This window comes from Myzus persicae, unplaced genomic scaffold (genome assembly GCF_001856785.1).
Source record: "Myzus persicae strain clone G006 unplaced genomic scaffold, MPER_G0061.0, whole genome shotgun sequence".
NCBI lineage: Eukaryota > Metazoa > Arthropoda > Insecta > Hemiptera > Aphididae > Myzus > Myzus persicae.
The window spans coordinates 1-9,590 of NW_019100890.1; the positions used below are offsets into that span (position 1 = coordinate 1).

General features: G+C 32.3%; 2 protein-coding genes across 3 annotated transcripts; one reads left to right on the top strand and one right to left on the bottom strand.

The window, feature by feature from the left end:
- Positions 1–3,943: 3,943 nt before the first annotated feature.
- On the top strand, positions 3,944–6,872 carry LOC111026599. Its single transcript, XM_022304699.1, has 2 exons — positions 3,944–4,203; positions 6,042–6,872. The coding sequence occupies exons 1-2, from the start codon at positions 4,056–4,058 to the stop codon at positions 6,794–6,796; spliced, it is 903 nt and encodes a 300-aa protein (XP_022160391.1). The 5' UTR covers positions 3,944–4,055; the 3' UTR covers positions 6,797–6,872.
- Positions 4,892–7,765, bottom strand: LOC111026598 (protein ALP1-like). 2 transcript variants are annotated; one of them, XM_022304698.1, is made up of 3 exons: positions 7,423–7,765; positions 5,414–5,892; positions 5,134–5,319 (listed from the first exon to the last, which is right to left on the bottom strand). In XM_022304698.1, the coding sequence occupies exons 1-3, from the start codon at positions 7,716–7,718 to the stop codon at positions 5,252–5,254; spliced, it is 843 nt and encodes a 280-aa protein (XP_022160390.1). In that variant the 5' UTR covers positions 7,719–7,765; the 3' UTR covers positions 5,134–5,251. The 2 variants fall into 2 exon arrangements, with proteins under 2 accessions (XP_022160388.1, XP_022160390.1); XM_022304696.1 differs by having other exon boundaries at positions 4,892–5,892; positions 7,423–7,763.
- Positions 7,766–9,590: the final 1,825 nt, after the last annotated feature.

Sequence of the window (9,590 nt, forward strand, 5' to 3'; positions counted from 1 at the left end):
TGACACGGTACGTAACGGCGACCAGTACAAAGTACAGGCACCGTTACAGCCCAGTCTACACTTTGTCAACCACCACCACGGGGAACGACAGCGCGACACCGTCGACTCTCCCTCCACGCCGCAAAGGCTAGGTGGGACGGGAAGACAGGTCACCCTGGACAAGTACCGGCCGTCGGTGACTCTCTCTCTTACGCCGATCGTCGGACCGCACACGCCAGCACCTCCGATCGCTGTATTACCTCACCATCAAACCGTACATCAGATATATCTTTATTGCGTGCACGCAACTGTATTTTTTTCGGCGTCTAAATAAACTCGTATACACCAGAACCAGTGATCGTCGTTCTTTTTTTCTTTGTCGTTTCGTTGGTTACTGTTTTCTGTTACCGTGGTTTGCAACCACCTCAAGACCGGCTCACCGCGATCTACATCAACCGCCGTAGCCGTGTCAAAGCCTCACTTCTAAAATTCTTTGACGAGTTCAAATCTATAAAATAAACTCTCTGATCTCTCCTTACCACCGTAATCTCATATCTCATTAATACTAACAATGCCAAATAATAACGCAACACATCACTCTCTCATCATCTTAAATTGGAAACGCAAACTTAACAATTTAACTAATAAACTCGAAAGACTCCTAGTCTTTATTAGACGATTTCACCAAACGTCTCGTCTCCCTCTCGTCTACTGACAACTCGCTTTGGCAAACAACAAGGAAAATCCTTCGAACAAAACAATCTGTTCCTCCACTAAAAAAAAGTACTCGGGCCGTCACTGATCTAGACAAAGCCAATATGTTTTGACATCATCTCTATTCTACCTTCCTACCTCACAAAAATATTCTTACTCCTTCTCAAATCGAAAAAGTAAACCATTCTCTCTCCAACCCTCTGCACATGACTCTCACACCTAAACATATTCGATCTAGTGACGGTGAATATGCGATAAGAAACTCCACTCGTCACAAAAGATCAGGCTATGACCTAATCACAGCTGAGGTAGCTATACAACTTCCCAAAAAACCTTACTTCTCTTAACACACATTTTCAACTCTATACTTAGACTGTCATACTTCCCTGATCTTTGAAAATTCTCAATCATCATTATGATCCCCAAACCTGGCAAACCACCCGATTCTCCCGAATCATACAGGCCTATCAGTCTTCTTCCTCTATTTTCAAAAACGTTTGAACGAATTATCCTAAAATATACTTCCTATCATAGAAGTGAAAACCACTCTACAATACACCAAGTCATCGACTCCATCGACTAGTGGATTAAATATCGTGTACTCTTGAAAAAAAGCTTATTTTCACAACTGCCTTCCGTGATGTATCACAGGCATTCGATAGAGTATGGCATAAAGGCCTACTCTTCAAACTCAAATCTATTCTTCCTCCGTACTATTTTCCATTATTTAAATCCTATTTAGAAAACAGACATTTTGCGTTTGATCTGATTTCTCCTTATCCGAAGTATCGCCAATCCATGCAAGGGTACCTCAAGGATCTGTAACAGCACCTCTACTCTTAAATTTATTCACATCAGATCAACCCACCACCCCCAACACTACAACTTGTGACTTTGCTGACGATAAGGCACTTTAAGCGATCCATTCCAACCCCGAAATAGCCTCAAATCTCGTACAAAATTATCTCAATCTCATATCAAAATGGTATAAAGACTGGGGGATAAAAATCAACGAAATAAAATCCATCCATTGTACGTTCACACTAAGGCAAATAATCTGCCCTCCTATCCACCTCAACAATACACCTCTCCCAACCGCCCAAAATGTCCAATACCTAGGTCTACATCTAGACCGCAGGTTAACTTGGGCAACTCACACCCACAACAAGACTTGCCTTGAATAATCGCTCTCACCAATTACGTTATCTTCTCACATCACAACACAACAACTTAAAAAAGGAAAATACAAAAAACGATTCTGAGGGGAGACGGTTTGTCGTTCTAGAATATTTTATAAATTTTTAACTATGTAAAAATCAATTTGCAAAGATTCGAGATTTCGATGAATTTAGTCAACATTTTAATTTTATATGCTTATAAAAAAAAAGTGTGCATACTAATCTTAAATATTTTTTTAACAGCATTTAGAACAACTTACGAACAACCTTGTTTTCAATTTTAAATCCTTAGTTATAAAAACTGAATATTTTATAAATGTTTAACTACAAAAACAATTTGCGCATTTTCAATATTTTGAAGTCCAAATTTTAACTTAAAATGTCTATAAAAAATTATAATTTGAATACTTTTTTCTGATTTTTTGGTAACATTATAAACTGTTTACATAAAACATTGCATTACATTTTCAACCCTTAAATATAAAAACTGAACACATTATGAATTTTTAACAACAAAATCATTTGCAAAATTTTCAATGATAAATTTCGGTCAAAAATGATATTTAAATGCTTATAAAAAAAAAATTGTGCCTATGTATTTTTATTGCTTTTGATCTGCTAGTTAATCCACTTGTGAGGAATCTTGTATTAAATTTTCAAAAAATTTGACCCAACGAAATTTTTTTTATCAATATTTAAAAAAAAAAATTTGGAAAAACCGAAAATATCTTAGGCCTACAAAACTTGTCAAATTATTCTTAAATTTTTTTGGTGTATATAAAATGGTTATCTTAACAATTGGTGAAATTTTCAAATGCTTGCCATAATTTATTTCTGAATTACATCAAAATAAGAAATCCATGCACGGAAAAAACGGGTTAACACCCAATGTCTTCAAACGCTCATAAAAATGTAGTTTGACTTTCCGGTAAAAATGTTTTTTGTTAGAATGGAAGAAAAACTTATGGAAAATCTCATGTAAAATTTTCAAATCTTAGACTCAAACCAAAAAAAATTTATTAATTTTTAAATAAAAAAAACGGCGAAATTTCGTTATTTTTACGTTTTTTTTCCAAATTTCTTGCTTTAGACGCTAATAAAAAATAATCAAACATTTACGCTCAATTTTTTTTTTGATTTTCACTTTAAACAAGTTATGAAGAATCTTGTATTAAATTTTTATGTTTTTTGACGGAAAGAAAAAATTATTATCGACGTTAGCAAAAAAAAAAACAAAAAAAACCGAAAATTTATAATTCTTATAAATAGCTCAATAAAAGTCAAAAATTTTTTAAAATTTAATGGCGTATTGAGATTGTACATATAAACGTTGGGTGAGAATTTCGTGTATCAACTGTTTTTATTTTTTAGTGTAACACCAAAAAGAAAAATCGATTTTTCCAAAAAAGTGCGTTGCGTAAAAATTTCCGTTTTTTTCTTGATTTTTTGTTGGTTTTTCCCGCTGCGTTTAAAAGGAATTGAATATTTTTTACTTTTTATCCCCCAGAATACTAACTAGATTCACTTTCCTATCAAAAAAATTGCTGATCGAGAAAATCGAAGCAATATTACTGCTCCAAATGTTAATGTCAGACACAAAAAAAAAAAAATTCAAAAAAAAATTCAAAAAAAAAAAACACACATCATTGTACAATTAATACATTCATCACTCCGTTCAGTATCTAAAACAAGCTACTATTATACAAACTACTATTCAAACCGATCGGACATACGGTATCCAACTCTGGGGTGCAGTCCAAAAGGCCAACTTAAATAAAATCCAAGTCTTCCAATCAAAATGTCTCCGCCAAATAACCAAAGCCCCCTATTATGTATCTAACGACACTCTACATAGAGTTCTAGCCATTCTAACAGTCCAAAACATCGCACACACTCCAAGCTCTACACCCATTGTAATCCCCTGATTTCCGAGCTATCCACCAACACTATTCCTGGTGACCCTAGAAGGCGTCGTAAGCTGCGGCCCCACAGAACGCGATTTGCGATTTTGCGATGGCGTGTAGCGATTTTGCGTTTTAGCGATTTTAACAAAAGTATGTAATTCATATGTACTGAGCGCGTTTCGTGTGTCGCGTGTAGCGTTACACGCGCGGCAATCGCTGAAAGAACAAAATAGTTTGATATTCGGCGATTAATCGTTAAAACTTGACATTCGTTATCAAAATGTCAACGTCGTTGGTTGTGTCCGAACAAATAGCTGCCGCTGTTTTCGTTCAGGAAGCTATTTGGAATCCTAGACACCCGGATCACAAAAATAGGACCAAGATCCAAAAATGTTGGTCCAACGTTGAAAAGGAACTCAACATGAATGGTAATTTAATTAATTAAATAATTATATATATTTATGTTTATTTTATAAGTAAATCTATAATATCTTATATTCATAGGCGCAATTTCAACTTTTGACTTGGGGGGGCTGAATATATTAAAGGCAAGCAGACCATTGCAATACAGCATTTTTAAATTGTATGTCCTAGGTTTTTTTTTTGGGGGGGGGGCTACGGCTTAGCCCCCCAATTTGCGCCTATGCTTATATTTATATTTTTGATATAATTTGTACTGTAGTAATATAGAAATTATTTTTAGAAAATATAACATTTTACAGTACCTACCACACGAGTACACGACACGGATATACATGTCCCTACATGCAGTATTGCAGTAAAAAATAAGTAAAAATAACTATACGAACTATTAGACACAAATTTATCAAAACTTAAAATGTGGACGTAATTATGTTATACAGCCACAACGTAAAAATAAATTATTGATATAGTTATTTTTAATTTTTATCTTTTCGTATTTGCTTACGTATTATGGGGTAACGGGTTTTTTATACATCACTTATTTTTACACAGCAGTATAATATGAATCTAATATTATTAGAAACTAGTGAACCATATACTAGGATACAAATTTAAATTTAGAATACAAATATAACTAAAAAAAAATTAGTTCGTAAATATTTGTTCTTATAATTATTTTTTTGTTGACGAAGAAGCATATTTATTTCAATACTAAATACAAAGTATACATTTTAAAATTACAAAATAAATAATTATAGTAGAATATGTAGGTAGTAAAATATTTAAAATGAAGCATTTATATATAGTCCAATTGCCAAGGAACAGAACCAGCCTCACTACTAAAATATTCAGTGAATAGTTCCCTTGAATCTTTTGCTAATCTTCCAAATCTATTATTTTGTCTACCTACAGTGTTCTTGAATATAGTCGTATGTTCTTCCAAATTATCAATTGGATTGCTTAGTTGATCGTGTTTCAATACTAAGTTGTGCAAAACACATACTGCCTTTGTAATTGTGATGGCGTGCTCAACGTTTGTTTCAATTGCCTTGTTTAATATCCTCCACTTTGACGATAAAATTCCAAATGAATTTTCAACCGTACGCCTGGCTCTTGATAGTCTGTAATTAAATATTTTCTTTTTTTGGTCATTCAAAAGTTGCTTTCCAGGATAAGGTCGTAATAAATTTGTTAAAAGGGGGAACGCTTCATCACCTATAAATGTATATGGTGCTTTAATGTTGGTATTGGGTAGTTCCACATCTTCTGGAATATTTAGTTGATTTTGTTGGAGTTTTTTGAAAAATACTGAATTTCTTAAAACTCCACCATCACTTTCTCTACCATATGCACCAATGTCCACTGCTATAAACTTATAATTAGCGTCGGAAATCGCAAATAAATTTATTGAAAAAAAATGTTTATAATTGTAATACATCGACCCAAAATGTTGAGGTTGGTCGATTCGTATATGTTTGCCATCTATACTTCCGAGGCAATTAGGAAAGTTCCATTTAGTACAAAAATCATTTGCATTCGCTTTCCAGTCATCACTCGTTGGTTCCGGTATATAATCTGTAGACAATTTGTTCCAAATAGCTTCACATGTCTCCACTACAATTCTCGCAACACTTGTTTTACCCATACGAAAAGTAAAAGCTAAGCTTCTGAAACTGCATCCAGTTGATAAATACCTAAAATAATAATAATAACAACAAAAATATGTTTAAAAAATATATGTTTTGATACCTAATTCTAATTTAATATTTTAATATAACATTTAACTGATTTAACAAAATTAGTTAATCAATTAAATTAAAGTATACCAATCGTTAAATTTCAGTTCTTACGTTAAAAACCAAATGGAAAAACATTAGAGATTATTATCGAGCTGAATTAAAAAAAGTATCATCAGGACGTTCAGGGGCTGGTGCAGACGAAGTAACCTCTTCCACCTGGCCATTATTCCCGTGTTTAAATTATTTAAAGGACACGATGCAAACGCGCCCTCGTACGACAAACTTGAGTGCAAGTAACTCCGTTGAAAATGCTCCACATGATACTTCTGTCGATTTTTCTCATATCAATGTCGACGAAAATAGCGAAGAAGAAATATGTGAAGATGACAACGAAATTGTTCAATCCACGGGAAGCATTGTAAGAGAAAAACCCATGCATACAAGCAAAATATCAAAAAAAAGTAAAACATCAATGACCAACTTTAGACAAGAATTATTAAATCTTGAGGCAAAAAAAATAAAATTGTTACAAAATGAAGAAAAAGACGATGAAGACTTGATGTTTTTAAAAAGTCTATTGCCTGATTTGAAGTCCCTATCCAGACCACAAAAAATTAGGACAAAGATTAAATTTCAAGAAATTTTATACAACGAAGATATGAATATTAAACCTACAACTTCTACTTCCACACTGTATTCAAGCACACCAGCATCAGTTTCTACACAGTCGTCAGTTTCAAATGACGATTCCCATTGGCAACCATGGCAAGAAATCAATTTTGATGCAAACAACCAGTTAGTAAATTGCCAGACAGAACCACTCCAAGAGCAGGGTACAATTTATGAAAATTATAATTAAAGTTTAACTTAATAAAATTAATTTAATTTTTGTTATATTGATATGGTAAGGAAACCATTTTTAAGTTTTTTTTTTAAATATATTATGTCATTAAATATGTTTGTTGAGCGCTTATCTTGATCATTTTATTTTAGTGAAAAATTACGATGTTTTATTATAATGACTATTACGTAATATGAATTAAATAAGAATGTTGTAAGTTGGTATGAATACAACTTATGAGTGAAATGTTGGTACTTATATATATACTAGGTACACCACGGTTAATCGGTTTTTTAAATATAATTTGTAAACCTGCTATTAACTTGTAATTATTTTATTATTAAATAAATAAATACTTTAATACTAAGCTTCAACAATAAATATTTTTAATAACAATTAAAGTTTGAGGCCCAAAAACAAATTATTTAGAATTTATAGAAGTTATAGAACAATTATTTTTATAGCTATAGTATTTAGAATTTTAGAAACGTATATTAAACATATAATATTATTGTTGTAGTGCACTGTTGTGGTATTTATTCATTTTGTTTAAGTGAAAAATAATGAATTGAACAAAAGTTATTTAATAGATTTAAGACACTCTATATATTATTCACATCATTATATTTATTTAAATAACTTACCTCAATGTAAGAAATAGCCTTTCTTCTACAGGTATTGCTCTTCGGAAGTTGGTGTCTTCTTTTTCGATTTCGCTTCTTATAGCTTCCAAAATTATATAAAAAGTAGGTTCACTCATGCGACAGTACTCAAAAAATTTGACTGGATGATTTTTTAATTTACTGAATAGTGTATGAAATTCCCCTTCAGATAGCCTATGCTTATTTATTTCGTGAACCCATAAACGGTTCTTAACTAAATTTACTTTAATATCAATTAAAGAAGCACTTTCAGCCAGTAACATTTTTCGGGAAGTCATCTTGGTCGACGACCGAATAAGCAAATGAAAACTAAAAACGAAAACGAACACGCGCCATGGAAAAAATGTAGAAACGCAAGTAAAATCGCTAAAGTGTCCCCATCAAAATCGCTAGTGGACATCGCGCGTGTAAAATCGCAGAAACGCTCGAAACGCAGAATCGCAAAATCGCTCCCTGTGGGGCCGCACCTTTAAACGTGCCTGGTTTCGTGACATACTTAAATAAAATTGTATGTTCCTCTACCTCCCCTTAATTTTGTATTCAATCTCACTTTCTCTTATTAGCACATTAGAATAAACTCCTAACCTTAATTGCCTCCAATAGTCAGCTTCTTACCTCCTGCCACTCAAACCATGTAACCTCCATCGCGTACGCTTATTGTATAATAATATTTACAGATTGTGTATTTTAATAATAAATGATAAAAAAAAATCATTTAAATCACTGACAGCTACATCATTCGGAACATCATTATTTGTTTCTATCACAACAGAAGAATTTAACGATATATTAAGTCATTTTCAACTATCCATTCTCTTTAGCTATCCTAGACCTAGGTGTTAAAGTACTAAGACTTTTAGTTTTTCGTTTGCTAGACATAGTATTAAAGATTCACTGAAAATATATTGGTGCATATAATATGGTCACTTACTTATAATACTACTGCAGGTAAATTGTAAGCACAATTATTATTTAGGTAATAACGGCGACCGTTGTTATTCACCACGTTGAAAAAGAAAATAGTTAAAGAAAAGGCGACGCGTAGATGAAGACATAACAGTTTCAGTTTTTAATTTTTATGTTATGCATACTAAATAATATCGAACTACGATACTGCAACTGCAGGTGAATTGTAAGCACAATTATTATTTACGACAATAACGAATACAACGATGGCAACATGACTACGTATAGTATACGTCGTATATACAGTAAACACTAATAAAACAATGTTTTTCAATTTCCATGACGAACAATAAAATAAATACTTACGATGGATGAATTTACAACTATTCATCGTATGTTATCACTTATTAGTTCGAATTCAAAGCACACAATATTCTGTTACTCTGTGTTCAAACATTGTTCTATTCTGTGGTTCAAAGCTGAAAGCATTACTCTATGGTTCAAAGTCTAGCCTTGCGTTGACATATGATTATACGAGAAATACGCATACTGGACGCATCGGTACCGGTTAACGTAGGTACTCAAATTCTCCTCTATCAAAATGTATTATGTAATTGTGACACAATATAACTTACGTAGGATATATTGTGTATTCCTTTAATATTTATTATCGTCACTGTTGACTGTTAATATTATTTGGTTAAAACTTAAAATATAAACATAGTAATATTATACTACCTATAGAATTTTATGCATTTATAATAAAATATATTGCATCTGCAGTAGCGGATCTTTCATACAGCAGGCGCGTGCTTAATTTTGGTAAGCAAAAGCGTACAATAAAAGGATACAAAATTGGGTAAACCCGGTGTAAAACAATGGGAAACTACTGCGATTATGGGGGGGGGGGAATAATATTATATAATGCCCGCTTTGCCCCGCGCCATGCATATATAATATGCATGATTATATATTTCAATATTATTATTTATTATAATTATAACTATATATACTACATATTATATAAATTATAGTATTATATATATAATTAGGACTCTTCGCAGGTAAACTAATATATATATATTATATCATATTATAATATGAATATAGGTATGATGGTATAATTAATTAACCCCCCCACACCTCCACCCTATCCCCCCTCACATACGTTAAAACATATATAATGTATATAATAAATATAAATATATAATATTTGATATAAACGAATCATCATTTTTGGATAA